The following is a 24,932-nucleotide window of genomic DNA, read 5'->3' on the forward strand; positions in this document are numbered from 1 at the left end:
AAATGGCGAAAAACAAAAACAACAACATGAAAGCAGCTCCGGTGGTCTTTGTGTATGGACGGAAGCGGAGTCTGTGGTGTATATTGCACAATGTAACTGTCACATCACGGTGGAATTGTGTTTACTCCAGAAACTGCTTGACCGTTCATTAACGGAACGGACGCCAGATAGATGAGTGGACAGAGCACCTGTCCTGTAGGTCGACCGGTTTCTACGCTGAAGACGTTCTTCCCGAGCGGGAGGATCTGGGCTCGCTAGACGTCGATGATTAAGGTGCCACCAGACATACTGACGCACACAAATGGAGACACGAGTAATAATCTTCTCTCAGCTCATATGTTGCGATAGATATAAAAAAAAAATGCGCTTGGATCTAGGCCTTACGAACAAACAACAAAAAAACGGATAACAGCTGTGTCGATCCCTTTGAGAACGCAAAAAGAGTTTCGCCGATGATTGGTAGGGCCAGCCGACGTGGCCAGGCCTTCTTACTGCCCAGTGACGAGAGTTCGGTCACCAATCGTGTCCTGTTACCACTTGCTGGCTCAGAGGTGGAACTGTGCAAGTATTCAGCTATTTCTTCAGTTACAAAACAAAGTAAAAAAGGCGGTTGGGAACGACCTGGCCCAGAGAGCACTTAAGGCTAATATTAGTGCTGAGAAACAAACGTGAACAGAATTAGTCAACAGATGCGGACATAACTAGTAAAAGGTCTTTGAACCACATCATTGGCCATGGACATGCTGGGAATGGTCATTTTTTTAAGTCTTATTTTGGGAGGTTTTGTCTTTTCTTTCATTTTTTGGGGAGGGTAAAGGAAAGTCTCCGATGGCAGCTTTGATTGCTTCTCCTACAAACACTTCACACAGAATGTCATGTATAGTTATGGTAAAACGAAAAAAAAAACACTCAAAAGGTTTCTTTGTGTTGTGTCTCGTTTCAGTTTCGTTTGTCGTTTTTGTTTTCATATGATGCATTTCAAGAATACCAAGAGAAAATCCTGTTTTGTCTTCTTTCCAGGAAAGGTAAAAAACAAACAAAAAAAAGGACCAGGTAAAAGCAGAAGGACTGGAGTCTGCAGTCTCGTGTTGGGGACTTCCAGCCTCTACTGGTTCACATTTCACAGTTCAAAACAGTTCAAATTGATACTGATTATCACCACATGATTTGCTTGGGTTTTGCTCCTGTTCATATTGATTTTCCTCCCCCTTGCCACCGATGGCTCAGGAGACCTGGTGGTGGGTTGGTTGGTTGGTTGGTTGGTTGGTTAGTGTATCGGGGGGCATCGTCCTACATGGACTCCCCGCTCAGCAGATCTCCAGGCAGCAGGGTGTTGATGGAATTGGGGCTCCCGATCACGCGGGAGTCGTCTCCGGGGGGTCCCCACAGACTGGAGTACTGGGGCACGCCGCCCCACAGCAGGTGGTCGCCCCCGCTGGCCTTGGAGCCGCCGCCGCCGCTGCTCCATTGGTGGCCCATGGGGTGGGACTGCGACGCCCCGCCCATCCGGTTTTGATTGGCTCCCGGGTTGGCCTGCCAGCTAGTGGTGGTGGCCCCTAGCTGCGACTGGCCTTGTGCAAAGAAGCGGTTCACCTCCTCCTCGCCGGCGAACTCCGCCAGGATGGTGGTGTTCCCGAGCACACACCTTACAGAGAGGGAGGGAGGACAACGTTTAGCACTCAACAAGGAAGTCAACATACAGCAGCTCTTAGAAGACGTTACTAATGTTGTTTTGACCCATTTTTGCACTCTCTCTTCTTTTGAAGTGGTCAGAAAAACAGGCTGAGAACAGCATACTTTTGAAGCAAACAACTGTTTTCTGGAGGCACTAGTATAGTATGCACACTATTTGATTGTATTTTTTTTAAGGAAGAAGTGCTGCCTCCGCCACATTTTGTGCTGATCATGAAAAGGGGGTCACACATCTTGCACTTTGTTTCCATGACAACCAGCTGGCAGCACATTCAGCATCCAGCACTCAGACTCTGGTACCACACAGGCACATTCAGCATCCAGCACTCAGACTCTGGTACCACACTGTTCTCACAAACAGCCAATGTGCTCCCATACTGACGCCATCGTTATCCACATTTCCACCTGTCCTCTCTCCAATGTCTTTCTGCTTATGCCAGTCAACTGTCAGCTGCCGACATAGCATGAAACCCTGCCTCCTGTGATTGGTCAGCATGAAACCCCGCCTCCTGTGATTGGTCAGCATGAAACCCTGCCTCCTGTGATTGGTCAGCATGAAACCCTGCCTCCTGTGATTGGTCAGCTACCAAAAAAAACACGCACCCCCTCTAAAATGTTGGAACTGTTCTCAACATTAGAAAGCACCCACTTCTCTTTGTTTGTGATGTAGGAAAAGCAGAGGCAGCTTGATCAAAGTAAACCCCCCCCCCCCTTCTACACAATTGGACTTGGCCAATCCCCCCCTGCTGTTCCAGTTGTTGCTCCACCCCCTCTGCCGATCTGGGGAGAGTTGTAGACTAGCACATGCTTCCTCCGATCCATGTCGCCAGCCGCTTCTTTTCACCTGACAGCGAGAAGTTTCACCGGCAGGATGTAGTGCGCTATTCCCCCCCCAGTTCGCCTCCCGCCTGAACAGGCATCCAGACCGAACAGAGGAGGCACTAGTGCAGCGACCAGGACACACACCCTAAATCACTACCCAGGCATCCTACTCATAGCATTTTCTAAGCCAGCTTGAACGTAGCAGAGTGTGTTGAGGCTTACATGTGCAGGGACTTCTGGGCCTTGGAGGCCTCGTCCTTGGAGCTGTAGCGCACCACGGCGTTGCCCTGGGTCAGGTTGAGGTGGAATGTGATCAGGGGGCCGTGCTGCATGCACAGGGTCCGCAGAGTCGAACCATCAATCTGGAACACAAACATCACGTGTGATTTAGATACAAACATGTGCCGGTTACCACTAACGTCACATGTGGTTTAGATCCAGTTACCACTAAAATCACATGTGATTTAGATACAAACGTGTGCCAGTTACCACTAACATCACATGTGGTTTAGATCCAGTTACCACTAAAATCACATGTGATTTAGATACAAACATGTGCCAGTTACCACTAACATCACATGTGGTTTAGATCCAGTTACCACTAAAATCACATGTGATTTAGATACAAACATGTGCCAGTTACCACTAACATCACATGTGGTTTAGATCCAGTTACCACTAACATCACATGTGGTTTAGATCCAGTTACCACTAACATCATATGTGATTTAGATACAAACATGTGCCAGTTACCATTAACATCACATGTGATTTAGATCCAGTTACCACTAACATTATATGTGATTTAGATACAAACATGTGCCAGTTACCACTAACATCACATGTGATTTAGATCCAGTTACCACTAAGATTTAGATACAAACATGTGCCAGTTACCACTAACATCACATGTGATTTAGATCCAGTTACCACTAACATCATATGTGATTTAGATACAAACATGTGCCAGTTACCACTAACATCACATGTGATTTAGATCCAGTTACCACTAACATCATATGTGATTTAGATCCAGTTACCACTAACATCATATGTGATTTAGATAGATACAAACATGTGCCAGTTACCACTAACATCACATGTGGTTTAGATCCAGTTACCACTAACATCACATGTGATTTAGATCCAGTTACCACTAACATCACATGTGATTTAGATCCAGTTACCACTAACATCACATGTGATTTAGTTTTTCCCCCCACTCAATTTCAGTTTGACATTTTATCCCTTTTTATTCCCTCTCTTCCCCCGCCTCCCCTCCTTGTTGGATTTGGGTGTCATCTCATGTCTGTTGTCAGATTCTCTTTTGTCTTGCTCTTGTTTGTCATCTTGATTTTTGGGGGCTTTGAGGTGAGAGGTTGTCAGATGTTTGAGGTGAGAGGTTGTCAGATGTAGCCATGGTCCATTTCCCCCTTAAAGGGCACTTCATCAAAATACAACGATGAATTATTTTGCACATGATCTCATCATGCATACCTGAAAACTGTAAACAGTATTGCAGGCATTCATTTATGAGAGTTGATTTGAGTAAAGTTGTGGACCAGTGATGTAATTTGTGCATGAATGACATCACTGGTCCACAACTTAACACAATTCAACTCAATAACTGTAGAACTCAAATTTAATGCATGCAGATATGTGTGAGATCATGTGCAAAATTAAATCCATCATTTTCTCCTTTAACCCATTGATACCTGATGCAGCATTTGCGTGTATATCCCTCATTTGTGTGTGTATCCCTTTAAGACCCTTTAAAGGGATACACACACAAATGCTGCATCAGGTATCAATGGGTTAATAATACAGCTTGCTGTAGAGGGCCGTTGTACAATGGCAGCCCTGCGTGAGTGTTTCTCTTACTACAGAGTACGTAGCCTGGCTATAGAGTACGTAGCCTGGCTATAGAGTACGTAGCCTGGCTATAGAGTACGTACTTGTGGGGTGAGATTCCTCAGCACCAGCCAGCTGCTGGTCCTGTTGGAGCTGTCTGTGCTCCATGTGGTTCCCTCTGTAACAGAGATGCAGAGACAGTCACATTATGCTGCTGTTCATTATCTACAGTTACGTTTCAAAACTGCAATCAACTAAAATCACTGCCTCCAAACTCTTATACTATATAAATACAAATAGGAAGTGAGAAAAGGCAACACGATCACTGCTTTCTTTCACCTGCGGTCTGCCCGCACACACACACACACACACACACACACACACACACACACACACACACACACACACACACACACACACACACACACACACACCTCTGTAGGTGTAGTCCTAAAATGTGGCTTCAAATTTAACAAGCGCAAATTCACGATAGCTGCGACCATGTAGGCACTTACATCCACGCATTCATGCATTCTCACACACAGGCAGGACGCACCTCGGCCATCCTGCACCCTCCACACTGTCTGTCCCCTTTTAGCCAATTGGAATGGACACAAACACACACTTTACACACACTTGATCTCCATGCCAAATCTCAGCCTCCTAGGGCAAAAACTGTGGCCTCCAAAGGGTGCGCAACATTTTTGTGGATCAACCGAGCGAGCTTCACTGTAGAGCTGCTGTCGCTGCTCAAAATCAGTGTGACCTTTAACCCTGCCATGTCAAAACAAGGTTACACACCAAATCTACGGGTTTCTAGCAGAGCCGGTAAACCAAACCACAATATGTCAGTTTGACAACAGACCTTCACCTCGGCAGGGTGTGTCCCCCAGCCTCGATACAGCACCCGTACAGAGTGGAGAATAACAAACTGTGAAGTAAACCACACACCTACGCAGCCTCAATCACGCCTGTGTTTTGACGCTAAGCTATCATATGGTGAGATGGATATCTGTTGCGTTTGTTTGTTGAAAATCATCAGTTTCAGGAACTGGAGAATATGCTTCATGCATTTCATCTCCTTATTGTAAATAATTGGGTTTCAATTACTTAATTTAAAAGGACCACTTTGCCCTTTTCAACCAGCTTTGTATCATTACAAAATGGGTAGTATACAGTATACTGTATGCAAATGAACAATGTTTACTTGGCAGGTTTGCCATGGTGTCACTATTACTGTCACTATCACTATTGCTCTCTCAACCTTCATTTGGAGAACTTCCTGGTCTAAATGACATCATTATGACATCATTTGGACCAGGAAGTTGTGTGAATGAACAGGGAGCTCTCGGTCCAGGCAAGATGGAGGGAAGTTAAACATTGTTCATTTGCATCTAATAGCGGCTTTGTAATGACAGAAAGCTGGTTGAAAATGGGCAAAGTGGTAGACCAAGGCCAGGTCTAAAGATGATATTAATTCATATTAATTTGAGGGAAACCTATTCCTGTAAGCAAGGACACGTCAGAGTGAAACCTATCTTTTAAGGGGCAACAACCTGAGGATGGTGACTAGGCGACTAGATGAATGTATCAGTGTTGAAGAAACCTAAACACTGGTTTGGAGCAGAGGAGCTCACCGGAGGTGTAGGAGCTGCTCCAGCCTTGGGCCAGGCCCAGCGAGTTGCCTCCCCAGGTGGAGGAGGGGGGCTTGGGGTTGGTGAGGCCTGGCGGAGGCCGGGACGGGGCCGCGTTGCTGCGGGGCCCCTGGGGGACCTTCCACAGCTCGTGGGACAGAGAGGCCTGGCTGTGGGAGATGGGCCCCGGGGACCAGGTGGACTTCATGTCAGACAGTTTACCTGCAAATGGAGAAGGGATGGGGAGGAAGACGAGGAGAGATGTGAGAGGCTATCAGGAACACATGCTACAGAGGGAGATGGGTGGTTACATTTGTGAAGCTTATGTGGTTCACTGGGTTCTTTCCATCATGGGATAGAAAGTAGATGTGCTGCAGATAAAAAAAAAATATATAAACAGGATGTCATGAGGTCAGAAGAGGACACGTTCCTCTAATGAACCACAAGATTTCACACACGAAAATGACAGTAATTCTTCTAATGCTAAATTTCACAATGTGTGAAATGGCTGAGTTTGTATTAAAAAAATCAGTGCATCTACATCTACCCATATTTTTATAAATAATTAGTTTTAACAGTGAAGTACAATAGAGTCATTCAATCACAACACATACAGTAGTCGTGTAGTAGTACTAGTATGAGGAAGGTAATCCTACTCTCACATGAGTTAACGCACAGGTAGTCACAAGTTATAAGGGAAATATAGAAATCACAAAAACTTCTCAATTTCCAAAGTGTAAGATGATCTATTTCTTTTTTCAAAAGTGTTTGAAGTAGTCAGTGAATGTTTGCCCTCCACACACACACACACACACACACACACACACACACACACACACACACACACACACACACACACACACACACACACACACACACACACACACACACACACACACACACACACACACACACACACACAGCTCTGTGGGTGTAGCTGATGTCAGGCCAACTAGGCTGAGGCTTGTCAAGTGAAGTTGACACTTTGAGGGGTGACAACCAGCCGGGCGTAAGTGAGATATGACCAACTTTACAGGAGAGGACAACAACAACACGACCATACTTTGTCCTGACTTTGTTTATTACATTTAATCTTTAATATATAATCTTTGAATATGTGGATGACATTATACTTGAACCATTTTGACATTAATTCATTAATCTTTTTTTTTTTTTTTTTGCTACAGTGGTGGCAATGTTGTGACCGAAGACAGAGACACAAACAACTTCATGTCAGTACCAGTGGAAGTATCAGGGGATCGTGGTGGAGAAATTGTAAATGGAATATTTTTAGAGTCAGAACAGAGTCTTGGATTTCTACCCCTGTCTCTCTGTCACCCCCCTTTACCTGCACTCCTGTCCCGCAGCAGGTAGCGGTTACCCCTGTCTCTCTGTCACCCCCCTTTACCTGCACTCCTGTCCCGCAGCAGGTAGCGGTTACCCCTGTCTCTCTGTCACCCCCCTTTACCTCCACTCCTGTCCCGCAGCAGGTAGCGGTTACCCCTGTCTCTCTGTCACCCCCCTTTACCTGCACTCCTGTCCCGCAGCAGGTAGCGGTTACCCCTGTCTCTCTGTCACCCCCCTTTACCTCCACTCCTGTCCCGCAGCAGGTAGCGGTTACCCCTGTCTCTCTGTCACCCCCCTTTACCTCCACTCCTGTCCCGCAGCAGGTAGCGGTTACCCCTGTCTCTCTGTCACCCCCCTTTACCTCCACTCCTGTCCCGCAGCAGGTAGTGGTTACCCCTGTCTCTCTGTCACCCCCCTTTACCTCCACTCCTGTCCCGCAGCAGGTAGCGGTTACCCCTGTCTCTCTGTCACCCCCCTTTACCTGCACTCCTGTCCCGCAGCAGGTAGCGGTTACCCCTGTCTCTCTGTCACCCCCCTTTACCTCCACTCCTGTCCCGCAGCAGGTAGCGGTTACCCCTGTCTCTCTGTCACCCCCCTTTACCTGCACTCCTGTCCCGCAGCAGGTAGCGGTTACCCCTGTCTCTCTGTCACCCCCCTTTACCTCCACTCCTGTCCCGCAGCAGGTAGCGGTTACCCCTGTCTCTCTGTCACCCCCCTTTACCTCCACTCCTGTCCCGCAGCAGGTAGCGGTTACCCCTGTCTCTCTGTCACCCCCCTTTACCTCCACTCCTGTCCCGCAGCAGGTAGCGGTTGACATCGTGGATGTTGGTGTTGATGGTGGGCCCGCTGGGGACACTGCCGGGGGTCATGTTTGGGTCGTTCTCAGGGTCGATGTTCTGAAGGCCCTTCCATGGCACACCTGGGCAGAACTCTGACAGGGCAAAAGAAAAATGACCCACATATAAACACAAGAACACACGTTTTTATACAAGTATATGAGGAATCGATAACTGAAATTCTACATGAAATGCTCTGGTGGAGACTCCCTTCTAGTGACTTCACCAACAATTTGCAAAATGTGACGTGCCTTTAAGAACACAACTGTTTCCTTTATATTCACTAGACAAAATGTGTAAAGAATGAAACAATTCTGTCATTTTACTCAATTTCTCTCCAAAAGCAAACAATGCAAGGCAGACATGTTTAGAATGAGGAGAAGCTCCTGTCAAAAGGTAGAGGGGAAACACTTTGCATTGTCTGTCCTCTGTCCTGTCCTCACCTGGGGGCCAGTTGATGTTGGTCCCGTTGGAGATCTTCTCGTTGGGGCTCTTGCCCTGGCCCCAGCTGTCCGGGGGCACCAGGGGGCTGGGGGGGGACTCGGAGCTGGAGAGCAGATTGTAGTGGCTGTAGGAGTCCTCCAGCTGGGGTGGCTTCCCAGGGGGGCCCAGGGCAGAGGCAGCAGATATGGCACCTGACATAGGCCAAGAGGGGAAAGAAGCATAGGTGTCATTTACACTGGGGACATGTCCCCACCACTTTTTCCAAATGGCTGATTTTGCCCCTTTTCAAAAGCATACTTTGCAAAAAAAAAAAAAAAAAAAACATTTATGAAAAATAGCTTGCACCAAGAAATGTTAACTAACAAATGAGAACTCATTGAGAATTATTTGCACAATAAGAAAACATACAATGTAAAAATATCGAAGAAACATTGTTCAAAAAAGTTGTTTCTACTTTGTCATATTTTAGGGAAGGGATATTGGGTACTTTGGGACAGCAGAGACTTGTTCATCGTTCTAAGAACAGTTGAAGGGACTCAACCCTTTCTGTTGTGTTCACACCACAGGAACCAGGAACCATAGACGTTCTTGGAATGCCATTTTGAGGGACTTTTTAACTCCTACTTTCCGAGCACAAGAGGAACCTTTAGTGGTCCAGGCATAATACATTGATTGGTCAAACTTCTAGAATTGCCCCGAGGTGGTAATATCCAAAGTAGTATAAATAACCTGTGAACTCTCACTTGCTTTGCTGTGAAGCTAACGTTACTAGTAGCGGTTAGCATGCTAACAATCGGCCTCACTTCATCGTTGACCTATGGTTCCTATTGGCAGTGCGAATGCAAACAGAAAAAGGCCCTTAAGGTATGTAGTTCTCAGGGACCCTCCCATGCGAATACAGTCATCCAGTATGGATGATCCAGTATGGATGACTGTAGGCCTATTTGTGTGGTTGATGTGTGTTTTACGCTGAGTATTTTTGTATTGTCGACTGTAGTAGCCTAGGCTATCCCCTTTTGATGGGCATTTACCCGCAGAGTGAGGGTAGTCAGTCAGAGTGAGGGTAGTCAGGCAGAGTGAGGGTAGTCAGGGAGAGTGAGGGTAGTCAGTCAGAGTGAGGGTAGTCAGGCAGAGTGAGGGTAGTCAGTCAGAGTGAGGGTAGTCAGGGAGAGTGAGGGTAGTCAGGGAGAGTGAGGGTAGTCAGGCAGAGTGAGGGTAGTCAGGCAGAGTGAGGGTAGTCAGTCAGAGTGAGGGTAGTCAGGCAGAGTGAGGGTAGTCAGGCAGAGTGAGGGTAGTCAGTCAGAGTGAGGGCAGTCAGGCAGAGTGAGGGTAGTCAGGCAGAGTGAGGGCAGTCAGGCAGAGTGAGGGCAGTCAGTCAGAGTGAGGGTAGTCAGGCAGAGTGAGGGTAGTCAGTCAGAGTGAGGGTAGTCAGTCAGAGTGAGGGTAGTCAGTCAGAGTGAGGGTAGTCAGTCAGAGTGAGGGTAGTCAGTCAGAGTGAGGGCAGTCAGTCAGAGTGAGGGCAGTCAGGCAGAGTGAGGGCAGTCAGGCAGAGTGAGGGTAGTCAGGCAGAGTGAGGGTAGTCAGGCAGAGTGAGGGTAGTCAGGCAGAGTGAGGGTAGTCAGGCAGAGTGAGGGTAGTCAGGCAGAGTGAGGGTAGTCAGGCAGAGTGAGGGTAGTCAGGCAGAGTGAGGACAGCTTTGTTGACAGCACTATTGGTGCTGCGGTTGTGTTGACTGAAAGTCACACCTCTCTCAACAGCATGTGGACAGGAAAAGAGACCATGAGTGTTTTGCGGCTGAGACTTTCTTGAGCAGAATGTGTGAAAATAAGTTGTTTGGTGAGATCTCAAGTGGGCGGCAGGTGTCAAAGAGATGGTGTCACTTGTGTATGTGTTACGGTAAATGTAGACAAACAGGAAACGTACACAAGAAAAAAATCTGTATATGAGGGATCAGCCAAGCAGCATTTTGGTAAACAAACCGTGTCACTGGGTGGCAACGGCAATGGAACCCTATGGAGCCCAAGTGGCGCGAGGCGCGAGTGTCCGACTCTAGCTGGCTAACTCTGTTTACATTTTAAAAACTGCGACAGTTCACACAACTTTAACACGACATGCATTTATTATACATCAAACTCTTGAGCTAATTCTGCTCTCACTCAGAATGTCAAAATATAAGCGATTTGATGTATAGTTTTTGAGATATGAACGTTTGTTTGGCACAACACAACTCATACTATTAACTGCCGCGGGGTTCCGCATTTCTGGGTGGCAAGTGAGGTCACGCTGATTCGTCCTATAGACGGTTTTCACCAGAGCGCAACCCCACAGCACTTCCTTTTTCTCAGCATTCGGCAAACTGCAGAAATATTCACTCGACATCGTTACTTTTGTTTTCGCCGCTCAGCTGTATAGACGGTTTTCACGGAATGGTCAGTCCTGCACTTGAATGTTTTTTTTTCTTTTATGTCCATAGCAAACACTGCAACAGGAAGTGAGTGGGGGTTCAATTTAGAATGTTTTTGTTGTCAAGTTAAAACCGTCTATATGTCCTGAGGAATCTAGATTCTTTGCCTTTCACAGGGCTGGGTTCGTTTCCCGCATGTAGACACGCCCTGTCCGATGACAAGGTTCCCCACAGAAGCAATAAAGGATCTTCTGATATCTTATCTTACTTAATGTACTTAATGTAATGTAGTAATGTACATCATTTATTTAACTTTGATATTTATTTAACCTGGCAGGAGAATTAAGACTACCTAGGACCACCTGGCAGCATACATCCATATGAAATAATATGCCATTATCAATATGTGGATAAGTACATGTATGCATGCGTGTTTGTGTGCGCGTGCCTACCGTGCTTATTGAGGTTGTTCTCCATGTGTGTGGAGTTGCCAGAGAGGTTGTCCATGGAGTTGGGGTGAGTCCACTGGGACAGGCGGGACTGTGGCTGGGGGGGCTCCTTCAGGGACAGACCCCCCACCTCCATGCAGTTTACATTCATGTTGGGATTGAGTCCAGCTGCACACAAAAACACAAAACACCTTTCAATGCATTTGTACCATGTGAGTCGGCGGTGGCGAGGTTACATTATTGTATCCGCTAGCGCAGAAAAAGAACATGGGAAAAAAAAATACAATAAAACTACAATTTTAACCAAGGATAACAATGGAGAAAGACATTGTCAATTTTCAATAGAAAAACCAATGTCAGAAAACCAGCAATCCTTGTTTAGAGGGTGGTGCTGTCACTTTTTGAAATGTATGAAAATATTTAAATTCTCCAAGCTCGACACAAGAGTTTCACTTTGAAAAAAAATCAAGCTAAATGTATGCCGACATCCCAAATCAATGTATTGCCCCTCTGCGTTCCCCCCCCGTGGCCGACTCACAGAGAGGGTAGGTGCTGTAGGCGTTGGGCGAAGACGGAGTCTCTTTGGTGTTTGGTGTGTGGTCGAGGCCCGGGCCCTGGTGGGGGCCAGTGAAGGGGTCCAGGGCTGATTTGCCGGGGCCTCCGGGGGGGCCACCGGGGGGGTGCAGGCCAGAGGAGTTGGAGTGAGAGGGGGGCTGCTGCTGCTTCATCAGCAGCGCCTGGTACAGCTGACGCTGGTGCTGCTGGATCTGCTGCTGCATGTTGGTGATTGTACGTGCAACCTGGGGAGAGGAGACGCAACGTGTCACAGGGTGGACGTTTGATAGATTGTTTCAACTTGACCCTAGCTCACTTCCTGTTGCAGTCAGTGTTGGGCAAGTTACTTTCAAAATGTAATATACTACATATTACTAGTTACTTTCATTTGAAAGTAATAAGTTACTTTACAATATTACTTTCTGTGTAGAGTAACTCATTGCTTATTACACTACTTTTGCATTACTTTTACCAAAACAACAGCAGCAGCAGAATGACATTGCCACCCCGGAACCATCCCGAAGTTTTTTTTCAACCACCTTGAAGTCAGTGTAAACAATCCAAAACTCTAAATGTTATACTTTTCCTTTGTTATTGTCATCTATAGTGGTTATTTGCATAAAAACACAGTTTGATTAGGAAATGATTGTATCTTTTTTAAATAGGTGCTTTGATTTAATAAAATGTAATTCAATTTCTAACTTGAGTTACTTGACAAAGTAACTGGTATAATATTACTGAAATCCTATAAGTTATATTACTGAGTTACTGCTAAAAGTAATATATTACATGTAATATGTTACTTTTGTAATGAGTTACCCCCAACACTGGTTGCAGTGTTTGCTAATGCAACAGCTGACAGGAAATAAACTCATCTACAGTCCAAACTGTACCCTGACATGGAAGGGGAATAATGTCAGGAAGTGGTGAAGTTTGGGGTGTGTGTGTGTGTGTGTGTGTGTGTGTGTGCGTGCGTGCGTGCGTGCGTGCGTGCGTGTGTGTGTGTGTGTGTGTGCGTGCATGCGTGCGTGCGCACGTGTGTGTGTGTGTGTGTGTGTGTGTGTGCATTGAGAGTTAAGCAAACCGGCGTTAATTTCCTTGTATGTGCACATGCTTGGCCAATAAAGCTGATTCTGCCTCTGATAAAGATATATCTTCTTGACACATGTTTTGAGACTTTCTTATCTCGTGGAAATTTCCCGAAAACTAAACATTCTCAAGAAAGGAGAAGACGAGTGTTTGTTGGCCCATCACCATCACCACCACCACAAGCCACGCGTTTCCCACACAGACATCATGCAGAAAGCACGTTAGCTTGAGCAACTTCTGCATGTTTTAGCAATGTGGTTTTCTCCATGTTGTTATGGTTTCATGTGACAATCAATGTGTTTTTCAACTCAATCTAAAAAGTACTGTCACAGTGCTGTGAGTCACACACATCACATGAAATCACTTTTCTGTGTGTGTGTGTGTGTGTGTGTGTGTGTGTGTGTGTGTGTGTGTGTGTGTGTGTGTGTGTGTGTGTGTGTGTTCCATGACTCACTTGCTGCTCTTGTTGTCTAATGGGGCCGGAAACATTGCGCTGCGCCTGCATCATCTGCTGCTGGATTTGTAAACGCTGGTACGCCTGGATGGAGGAAGAGGAACAGAGAACAGAGAGGGAGAGAGTGCATGAGTGTATTATGAGTTATACTATATATATACCATTATGAGTGTAGACTCACTTTTGAGTTTTCACTTGTAGACGTGTGAGAAAGAGAAAGGGGTGCTTTTGACTCACCATTTGCAGTTGCTGAAGTTGGTACAACAGGGTCATTTGTTGAGGGTTTATTGGTGAGGTTAAAAGTGCAGGGTTCAGACCAATGTTTTTTGCTGCAAACTGCAAGAGCTGTGCTTGGACCTGGAGGGAAGGGGAGAGAGTGGGGTGGAGGAGAGGGGAGATGACAACTCAGTCACAACAATCACAACATCTCCTCCACAAGAGCAGCTGCAGGCGAGTCAGTCACTACAAATCACATCCAGTGTTTCCCCGACCATTCTACAGGCGCCCCCAGGCCAACGACACCCCCGCCAGGCCAGATTTTATTTTTTTATTTTTTTCTGGTTCTCCCTCAAATTTCAATAAACCTTTATGGCATATTATTACAATACAACGATACTGGTGTTGACAGTAATAGAAGATGCCAAATCATTCAAAACAATAAGCATTTTGCTTTTAGGAGTATGGTGCCAGCGTGTGGCGCTGTTCCAAAATGTGTGTGATGTGTGTCGGTGCCTGGGAAACACACATCCCATAATACAACTGTTCGCATCGCATCCCATAATAGTATGATGATACTTGGGATGCCATTGCGAACATAGATGCGAACAGGTTTACTAAACGTTTAGCGTCGCCAGCGAGGGCCCCCACCGTTGTGGTCGGGGTACGTTTCAAAATCCCTCCAGGCCTGAAGATTTTTCTAGGGGGAAACACTGGAATAGTTTCCCTGGTCAAAAGACAGACGGTGCAATTTGTTAACAACCGCTGTATGTATAAGTATGTATGTATAGCATCATGTAGTGTGTTTAGCGTATGTATCAAATGTAATGTGTATAAGTATGTATAGAGTGCAGTGTGTACCTGAGGGGAGAGGAACTGAGGCACTTGAGCACGTTGACTAGGCTGGGAGGAGCTGAGAGGTGGCACTGGTGGCTGAGGAGGCTGCTGCATGGCCCGGGTTTGTGCTGCTCCGTTACTGCCAAACATTCCACTGGGCATCTATACACACACACACGAGAGTCATTAAACTAACAATGAAACATTCATAAAGATGAAACATTCACATTTATATCCACATTTTAGAGGCCATTTGGCGCACGTAGGAACATGTGCTGCATGTCCTTGACCATTCAAGCAAACGGTTGGAGAGCGCCCTCTAGTGTAAGGTCAAGAGCTGAGCATCATTGTCAAATTGATTGGTTCGTTCAATACATGACTGGGTCCACTCGATTGAGATGAAAAAAGGGCACTAACAACTACAAGCACTCGAAAAGCGGGGCTTAGGTCAATGCTATTCCCAGCCAACGAACAACAGCAAGGGCTAAAAACATTTTTCAAAGCCTTCACTCTCAAGGTCTAGCCTCGTTTTTACCAAAAGACCAAACTTTGAGTGCCAGACGAGACAAACCAAAGCATATAATGAACACTCAGCCAGAGCAGCAAATTGTAGGATTAAATTGGGATAATTATTAATAATAATAATATAATAATAATTGTGCTCCGCCGCCTATCAAACAGCCCAAAACCATGAAGCAGTAAAAGGCAGCTTGATCGTGGACTGTATATCCTATTCAATGCCTTGGAGAGGTCCTTCTTGTTATAACAGGCCCGCTGACAATGCCTTTGTTTGGGCTTCAAGGACATACTGGGGGTTTTCTGGGCCAAGGCTGCCTCTAGGGGGCGATATTTGATAGAACTTAACTATCTGCTTTCAATGGACACTTCAGGCAAGGTCATACACACACAAGTGAGCAATGGAAAACTGGAGGCTCGGGAGTGTGTGTGTGTGTGTGTGTGTGTGTGTGTGGGGGGGGGGTGTTATACATTAATACAGTGCTATTTATACACACAGCCATAAAAATATTGAATGACAAATTTGCTTTTGAATGACAAATGTAGTCTACTGTCTTCAAATTTGTATTCAAGTCTGAAATGATGTGTAAGAAGGGCCACATGATTTCCGCAAAACGGGAAAAAAACGGACGAAATCATGGAATCAACTGTAAAACATGGAATATTGCATACTTTTCCATAATTTGGCTGAAATTGAGAAAAGTAGGCGTAATTATCAAAATCATACTTAATTATTCTAGTAACTTAAATGATTTCATATTTGTAAAATAGGCCTAGAGAAATTATTCTGTTTTTGTTTGGGGGTATTTTGTGAAGAGGGTGGGTCTTGTGTGGGAACCTTACGTTACCTCACAACTTGGTTTTCACTTTGAGAAACATGTCGAAGAGGCTGTCTGAGAGAGCCAAGTCTTCAAAAATATATATACACTGTACAGTATATATATTGACCATAATTTAAATTACATTGAAAAAAACGGAATTTGGAAAAAAGAAATAAAACTGATTTTATAAGGGTGTCTAAACTGTGGTGGGGTCTGTTGTATTTTGGAACAGATAGTTCTATGACTGTGGTGTCAGTGGTGTAAACGTGTGTGTGCTGTGTGTGTGTGTGTGTGTGTGTGTGTGTGTGTGTGTGTGTGTTACCTGTCTGTTGTTCAAGTTTTGCATGGCCAGCCCCGGGTTGCCCTGTCCCAGACCCTGCCCAGGAAGGCTGCTGTTGGCCAGGGGGAGCTTCAGGCTGGGGGAAGGCAGAAACGGTGATGGGGGGGCATCATCGGACAGAACACCATCCTGGACCAGAGAGACACAAATGGGTAGGGAGGGAACGGGGGACGGGGGAGAGATGAAACTGGTTAATTGCATGGTGAGAAATGTTCCACTGACATTTTCACTGACCAGGACAAGTGTGTTTAGTGAAAGTGTGGCTAGTAGCCGGGTCAGTGTGGCCAGTAGCCGGGTCAGTGTGGCCAGTAGCCGGGTCAGTGTGGTGGTACCTTGTCGAGGAAGGAGCTGCGGTCAGAGGGGTCTTTGGAGTGGGCGGAGGGCCGGCACACCATGGGTTTGTTCATGCCGTTGCTGTAGTCAGACATGCCCATGCCCCGTTTGTCCAGCTCCGTCTTCTTCTCCAGCAGGGCGCCTGGGAGGAGAGAAGAACGCTGGGATCAGAGACGTGTAAGAAGAGTACATCTCCATTCACTCCAATGGACCAGTTTTTTTTTTTACTCTCAAGAGTTCCAGGAAGTAAGGTCCTGGATTAAGCAGCACTGTCGAGTTGCAGCAAAATGGACAGTTTGTGTTGTACTTTGAAAGTTTTTTTTTTCTTGAATCAAATTATCAGCTTTATTTTAGCATTCAAAAGTAGCGCGAGACCCATTCCTGGCTGTTCATTGGCTAACGAGTCTCGCATTTTGGTCCTCCGCTGACGCCACTCTCTCTAGAGGACAGTAGCTACGATTAATGCCAAGTCTAGACACACAAATACTTTTTAACTACCGAGTGATGAGTTTCAAGTGACGTCCCCACCCCACACAAACATGTTGCTGGACTTACTCATGGCCTGGTCCAGGTTCATGTTGTTGCTCTTCAAAGCCTCCTCAGCAGGGTCTCTCTGTAATACAACATACAGTCGGTCCATCACAACACAAACCATGGGAATGTTTTCATTTGATCAACAGACTTATTTTGAATGTGCCTTCTATAAATCAGTGTGTTGGTCTTTGTGTGCTTCTACACTGTAGTATTGCTATTGGATTCAACTCAAATGCACTGGACACAGCCTGGAAAATACTGGACAGCCATCTAGAACATCTCTGACGGGAAGAGAGCTTGTTCTAAATTCAATCACACGAGTGTGAGCGGAAGTATGAGTGATATAGCATTTGTGCACAGTAATCACATGCAGGTGGTATATTCCAGTGCAGGTGGTATGTTCCAGTGCAGGTGGTATGTTCCAGTGCAGGTGGTATGTTCCAGTGCAGGTGGTATGTTCCAGTGCAGGTGGTATAGTCCAGTGTGTAGTGCCTCTCTCACCGGGAAGCCCATGTCAGTGAGCTGTTTGATGAGACGGTTCATGATCCAGGCCTCGTCTGGCTTGTTCCCCATCTTCCCCTGACAAAACAACACACAACCATTCATTGAACCAACACTTCCTGCTATTGTCGGTATCACTGTGGAGCCAATTATACTATTATTCTACAGTACTAGGTCTTTAATAGATGCCCTGTGCTTTATTCATCTGTGTGTGTGTGTGTGTGTGCGCGTGCACGTGTGTGTGTGTGTGTGTGTGTGTGTGTGTGTGTGCGCGCGTGCATTACTATCTTTGTCTAATAATATAAGGCCTTGTTCTCTTCTCAGGGAACTCATTTGGATGACCTGAGCTCTAGCATCCAACTTGTCTGAACGTTATTCATTTCCTTTTGAATGGAGACTGAGTTCAGTGTGAGAAAGGGAGAAGAAGAATTAGCCTTTTGTTTATCACCAGAATAAAACTGCTATCTGTGCATTGTGTTGTCCATTGTTGGTCCATATTAGTCGTGTTTCCATTACCCTCATAAATGCGCAAAATCTAAATATCGCAATAGAAATTGGGTAATGGAAACACGTAAATTTCGAAAAACCTCCCAAATATCGCAAAACGTTTTTGCGCTCTCATGAGGTGGTTTTTCAGACGTGTCGATATAGCAGTTTATCGCAAAAGTGTAATGGAAACAGTTTTTTCGCATTAGCACGTCATGTGACCCATTCTGCTTTGGAAAATCAGCGAAAAATGAGGAAGAAACGGTTCGATAAGCCGTGGCAAAACCTCCGCAGCAATGAAAAACTTTGAAGCAACGCTAGCAGAAAGACGAGTGTTATGCAAAATAAATATAAAATAGATAATGTTTAATGGCAGAAATCGGTCCATGGTGACAGGCTGCCTGTGTGCGCGCATTTGGCACAGCGCGAGATAAGGGATGAAAAGCAAGCACACACCGGTGCGGTGCGTGCTCCTGACTGAAGTGAATACAGTGACTGTGAGTAATACATTACACACGTTTCAGGTGCAGTGTTATAATTATAATAGCTACACAAAATTGTGATTATTGACCAAATCAGCCTTTTACCCCCTCCTGCGGTGAACTGCATTCACCGCAGCCAGCAACATTTTGCAACTAATTTTATTTTGAATTGATAATCAGGCTCGTTTATATGTGTTGTAACTTCATGTTGTGATTTGCATTGACCATTGGTTGGATTTGAGCATGCAGGGGACGGGATATGGGGCAGATCCACTGTGGCAGGCAGCTGCTGGTAGGCTAATGGGAATTGCCAACTTCAATGGAAACGCCTACAAGTCGCAATTGTACATTGTCGAAGTTGTAGAAATATCGCAATTATTTTGCGAAAAACTGTAATGGAAACACAGCTAGTGCCTGTTTGCAAACATATATACTGTATGTACATACGTTTTCTATTATATATATATATATATATATATATATATATATATATATATATATATATATATATATATATATATTCCCCACCTCCATATTTCTCTCTCATTCTCACTCCAGGAGTGGAACAAGATCTCTAACAAAATTAAGTATGCAAATTCTCTGAACAGCTTTAAGGACCTTCTGAAAAAGTTCCTGCTGAGTAAGCTAGAGTAATGTGCTGGAGCCTTTCATTTAAATGGTTTTTGAACTTGTGTTGATTGTATCTCTTGTTTCTTTTTATTCTCGATTGATCTGTATTGTTTATGATGTTATGTGTTACTGTATGTCCTGTTTTCTAAGACGTGTGTGTCCGCACTTTTACATGTTTATCCCCTTGGATTTTTGTATCCATAATATATATTATTATTTTATATCCATAATAAAACAAAATAAAATCACCTCTGGCAATTCCCACCACTAATATCTGTTGGCACATTTATGACAAAAAGAAAGTGAATGTCTTCTGACCTTGGGTGGGCCCTTTTTGGGTCCATTGCTCCAGGAGTTGCAAGAGGAGCTGTTCTCCTGAGAGGTGGAGCTGTTCCACATGTCCCCATCCTCAGTGTCCCATTGGCCAGATGACATGCCCATCTCCTCCCCTCCGCCTCCCCAGCCGTCTTGCATAGGTTTGGGGCCTGAGAAAGGCGGCGACAAGAGCAGGTGAGCAACTTTAAGATTAAAACAATGTCGAAAAATGGTTGGTTGGTTTTATCCATTACAATCATTTAGTAACTGTGCAGTATCCTATGTGCACCTGACCTTGAGAAGACAACAAGGCATTTCAGAGGGTGAGAGCAGCAGACCATTTTCAACCTGACCACTTGGTGCCACTGTTGCCATTTGACACGCTGCATTCGTTCGACAGGCCTCCCACCATTTCCAATGTTTCAAATCAACAACACAAATAACCGAGAGCAACTGAGGCGTGGAATTGCTTTAATCCCAGCAACGCTCCAGTAGCACCAACAAAAGCTCTCAGAATTGGCACAAATGGAAAGAGTTTTGAAGAAACTTCCTGTTCTCGTTCACTTCACGGAGAGTATTTGTGCACACATGCTGGGTGTTTCTATCAATCCCTCCTTTGGCTGAGACCATTATGTTGGAGGTGTGTGGTGCTACTGAACCCAAAGTCAACGTCAAATGCCCAAGGCTGCAATCTGACAAATGTAAGCCGGGGGGAGCTAGTGCACACTTCACTAATCTTCTAAATGCCAAAACTATGGCAGGATTGCAACATGCACATTTTCTATGGTAGCATAGCACCAAATACCTCAGCAACCCAAGGAGGTCCCCTCAGGTGTGATCACCGTCTGATGGTGCAGAACATATTCCTGCATCTTGCTACCATTTCCTTGCCAGGGCACATTGAAATCAATTTGCTGACATTTCTGTACCTGCACATAGTATTGGTCTGTGGGTGTTACCTGGCTTGCAGGGCGCAGGACCTGGGGGTCCGTTGGTCCTGCTGTAGGGTCCGGAGGGCTCGTGGCCCCCGTCTGCCCATCCTCCCATGCCCCCGGAGGGCTTGCCCCAGGCAGAGGTGCCGTTGTCCACGGCTGATGATGGCGCCGCCGGCTCTCCCCAGGCAGGCTCTGACTTGGGCTGCTGAACGCTGGGAAGCTCTCCCCAACCTGAGAGAGAGAGAGAGAGAGAGAAATGAACATGGAAAAGATAATTAATACAATCAGGAATAACTTGAAACCTGAACTAAAGAAGCACATTTAAGAAGTAAAATATTCATTCACAAGCTGTTTTTTTTTTATCATCACGTTATTCCCCATTTCTGTCATCCTAGAGTAGACTACTGAACAATGAAGATCTCCTCCCAACTAATGCAAGGCAGGGAGAAGAGATGCGAATTTGAGATGTTCATATTAAAGCACCTTGGCTTCACGCTGAGCTCTGCAAACCTGCATGGTGTCCATGCACAAGTCACTTCCTGTAGCACTACCCATATGATCAAGCTATTGCCATCTCCAATCTCCTTTTCCTCAACCAACCGCCTGTCTTCTAAGCCCCTCATGGTGATGCTACACTGACATGTTCATCACAGGCAGCTGAACAGTGAGCTAGTGAGCTGAAGCACGGCCATACCGTCTAGATATGAAGCCTTTCATGGCCGCCTCCTCTTCACAGCGGGAGGCCTTCGTGTGTGTGTGTGTAGGAGGAAGAGGAGGCAGCGTATGAAAGCAGTAGCTCGTGCCAGCCAGTGCATGCCAGTTTAACTGCTGGCCTGCACCCAGCCCTCTTGTTCGCTCTCTCTCTCTCTCCCCGTCTCCTGCTCACTCATCTCTTTTTGGTCCTCTCTCTCTCTCTCTCTCTCTCTCTCTCTCTCTCTGCTGAACCCTGCAACCTTTCACTGCATCTCCAATTTCTCTCTCTTTTTCTTGGCTGATGCAAAGGGGACTGTGTGATGTACTGTATGCGTCAGGGGCTGCTCACGAGGCTGGACCTTGGTGGGTGTAGTGCAAGCGAATAACAGCAGGGGGGGCAATGGTCTTATTCACAATCATGAAATGATAATGAGGGGAGAGAGACTGTTAAGACGATAAAGCTGTGCCATGCCTATATGTATGGCCTTTGTCTTCAATGGGACTTGTTTGAACTGGCTGCAGCACTAACTTCAGCTGCGATACAGAGCCTTTCTTCTGTATGCCTGACCATTATGAGAAGCTCTCTCTGGTATCTGCTTCATCATCCTTGTGAGAGACCTCTTTTATGGAATAATTATTGTATGGAATAACTATCCTTAAACAATGCATTATTAGTCATTGTAGCCATTTTATCTATTGCCGAGTGAAGACAAAGTCTCCACTTAGGCTTTGTCTATCCCTCATTCATCATTAAGTTGATTATATTAATACGAAAGGCTCTGAATAATCAAACAAGCTTGAAACCATTAGATGAAACATCTCAAACAGCTGTCGGATAAGAACCTTGGATCTCAAAAACATCACTTGTTTTTCCCCCCAACAGCAGAGAGCTATTTGGCTGTCTCAGATTTCTCACCTGGATTGGCGAGGGGGGCTCTACCCTGGTGCGGACCCCCACCCTGGTGTGGACCCCCACCCTGGTGCGGAGCGGCGGTGTTGGGTGACCCGTTGTTGTTGGCATGGTGCTGCGGGTGCGCTGGGGGCTGGCTGTGATGCGGGTGGTGATGCATGTGGTGGGTGTGGTGGTGATTGTTGTTGCCGGTGCCGACAGAGTGATTGTTGTTGTTGTTGTTGGGCATCATCATTCCACCATTTTTATTGGGCGGTGGTGGGCCACCGTTGCCCGGGTTCCCGTTGGGATGGTTGCGGTCCCACATGTTGGACTTGTTGCAGGTGGTGGGATCGCCCCAGGTGGACGTTCCATCGTCGATCTCCATCTTCCTGCGGATGGAGGGAGGGGAGGGCTCTTCCCAACCAGAGGACTCTGTGCCCTGGTCCTGTTTGCTGCCGTTTCCCCAGCTAGGGGCATTCTGCTTCACAGACCCAGGACCACCCCAGGAGCCCATACCACCACCTCCTCCTCCTCCTCCACTGCCATTGCTGCTGCTGCTGCTGCTGCTTTCCTGGGCCTTGGAGGAGTTCCAGCCTCCCTGTGCTGGGCTGCTGCTGGTTTCCTGGGCCTTGGAGGAGTTCCAGCCTCCCTGTGCTGGGCTGCTGCTGGTTTCCTGGGCCTTAGAGGAGTTCCAGCCTCCCTGTGCTGGGCTGGTTTCCTGGGCCTTGGAGGAGCTCCAGCCTCCCTGTGCTGGGCTGGTTTCCTGGGCCTTGGAGGAGCTCCAGCCTCCCTGTGCTGGGCTGGTTTCCTGGGCCTTGGAGGAGCTCCAGCCTCCCTGGGCTGGGCTGCTGCTGCTGGTTTCCTGGGCCTTGGAGGAGCTCCAGCCTCCCTGGGCTGGGCTGCTGCTGCTGGTTTCCTGGGCCTTGGAGGAGCTCCACCCTCCCTGGGCTGGGCTGCTGCTGCTGGTTTCCTGGGCCTTGGAGGAGCTCCACCCTCCCTGGGCTGGGCTGCTGCTGCTGGTTTCCTGGGCCTTGGAGGAGCTCCAGCCTCCCTGGGCTGGGCTGCTGCTGCTTTCCTGGGCCTTGGAGGAGCTCCAGCCTCCCTGCGCTGGGCCGTTGGCACGTGGGGTCTCCCCCCAGCTGCTACCACTCACAGCGGGGGCAGGCTTCCCCCAGCTGCCGCCCCCTCCTCCTCCTCCTCCGTTTCCTCCCCTGGGGCTTTCCTTCCATCCACCACCACCTCCACCTCCGTTCCCTCCCTCTCCTTCCCACATGCTACTGGAGGAGCCGTTCTTCTTGACTTCTGTCTCTCTCTCACCCCATTCTCCTGTGCTGGACCCATTGGAGCCTCCACTGCTGTTGCCCCAGCCGTGGGAGTTCTTGGGCCCCTCTCCCCAGTTGGTAGGCTGGCTTTTAGCTGGACCATCGTCCCAGCTGGGTGACTTGTCCTCAGAGCCCCAGGTTTGCGGACCTCCACTTTTAGGACCATTGGTGTTCATGGGCTCTCCCCAGCCACTGCTGGTGCCGTTTGGGGCCTTGCTGACTGGCTGTGGGGGCTCCCCCCATCCTGATCCAGTCTGGATTGACTGAGGCGGAGGGGCGCCCCAGCTGGAGGATGATGATCCTCCATTGTCACTCTTCCCTCCAGACCCAGGCCTCTGGCTGGGGCCAATGTTCGGATTAACGGTACCTCCATTGGTGGATGAGGGTCCACCACTTGAGTTGGAGCTGGAGCCTCCCCATTTGTCAGAGATGCCATTGCTCTTCCCAACATCAGAGCTAGCTTCTTCCATCTCCCAGACGGTGTGCTGTCGGACGGGGGTCTGTCCCCAGCCTGTGTTACTCAGCACCCTGGGGTCCAAGTCTTGGCGGGGTAGCAGAGGGGCAACCTCCATGCTGGAGGGCCTGTCTCGCTGGCCGGCTCGACCCTCGCTACCGTCTCCACTGCCCTCGCTTGCCGGTGCTGCTCTGGGCTGCTGGCCCCAGGAACTGGGTTGCCGCTCCTGGCCGGAACCAGAGCTGCCAGCGTCAGCGGAATCCCAGCCTTTAGATCCATCTCCACCTCCGCCGGAGGATTTCCCCCAGTCACCCCAGCCACCGCTTCCACTGCTCCCACCACCGCTGCCTTGGCGGCCCCAGGCGGAGACGCCTCCGGAGGGAGCCGTGTCCCAGCCTGAGTCCTTGGGGGCGTCGGCTGCCTTGGTGTCCCCACTCCCCCACACAGAGCTGCCCGTCGTGTCCCCGTTGAGCTGGGACGACTCTGTGGGCGACTGGCCACCCCAGCCAGGCAGCCCGTGGATGGGGCTCATGGGCTCCTGAGCTTGCTGCTTGGTGTGTTTTGGTCCGTCAGTGTTCATGTTGGCAGCCTCCATTTTGAAAGACAGGTTGGTGTTGGACGAAGGCTGCTGATCGTTCTCGTTGGGACTCATCATGCCACCCCAACCTCCCCCGCCGGAGTCTCCTCCTCCTCCTCCTCCTCCTCCTCCTCCCAGGCTCCCGTTTCCCATGTTTCCATTTCCATTCATACCCGGTGGGAGGGACGAGGTGTTGGACATCCCGTTAGGTCCCATACCACCGGCCTCGTGGCCCAGGACAGGCCAGGCTGAAGGGTTGGCGTTGGGGTTGAGGTTCAAGTTAAAATTGGGAGAACCCCAGCTATTGGGCGCCCCTGCTCGGCCGCCGTTCATACCGTCCTGCTTCCCATCGGAACCCCAGCCTCGGCTGCCAGCTGAGCCGGGACCTGTCATCGTGTTACCGTTGGCTTTGAGAGAGGAGTAGTGGGCCTGCTGGCCTGCAGCCCCCGTGGCCATACTCGGAAAACTACT

General features: G+C 47.7%; 1 protein-coding gene across 1 annotated transcript; it reads right to left on the reverse strand.

Moving 5' to 3' along the window:
• Positions 1-1,058: 1,058 nt before the first annotated feature.
• On the reverse strand, positions 1,059-24,932 carry tnrc6c2 (trinucleotide repeat containing adaptor 6C2). The gene is made up of 19 exons (XM_083656239.1): positions 23,190-24,932; positions 22,133-22,685; positions 20,548-20,754; positions 19,592-19,758; positions 17,676-17,753; positions 17,196-17,253; positions 16,640-16,782; positions 16,290-16,436; positions 14,655-14,792; positions 13,815-13,934; positions 13,578-13,661; positions 12,018-12,279; positions 11,483-11,647; positions 8,626-8,817; positions 8,128-8,277; positions 6,003-6,221; positions 4,470-4,543; positions 2,737-2,876; positions 1,059-1,645 (listed from the first exon to the last, which is right to left on the reverse strand). The coding sequence occupies exons 1-19, from the start codon at positions 24,915-24,917 to the stop codon at positions 1,291-1,293; spliced, it is 4,980 nt and encodes a 1,659-aa protein (XP_083512365.1). The 5' UTR covers positions 24,918-24,932; the 3' UTR covers positions 1,059-1,290.

Source organism: Poromitra crassiceps (assembly GCF_964638095.1).
Source record: "Poromitra crassiceps genome assembly, chromosome: 19".
Taxonomy (NCBI): domain Eukaryota; kingdom Metazoa; phylum Chordata; class Actinopteri; order Beryciformes; family Melamphaidae; genus Poromitra; species Poromitra crassiceps.

What these genes read in the sequence shown, in the direction of transcription:
- tnrc6c2 (XM_083656239.1), bottom strand. Translation starts at nt 24,917, where the DNA reads ATGGCCACGGGGGCTGCAGGCCAGCAGGCCCACTACTCCTCTCTCAAA. An exon ending in GCAGCTCCTTCCTCGACAAG is followed by an intron (nt 16,437 to 16,639) that starts GTACCACCACAC and finishes TCTCTGGTCCAG; the next exon opens with GATGGTGTTCTGTCCGATGA. An exon ending in GCTGCGGGACAGGAGTGGAG is followed by an intron (nt 6,222 to 8,127) that starts GTAAAGGGGGGT and finishes CTCCATTTGCAG; the next exon opens with GTAAACTGTCTGACATGAAG.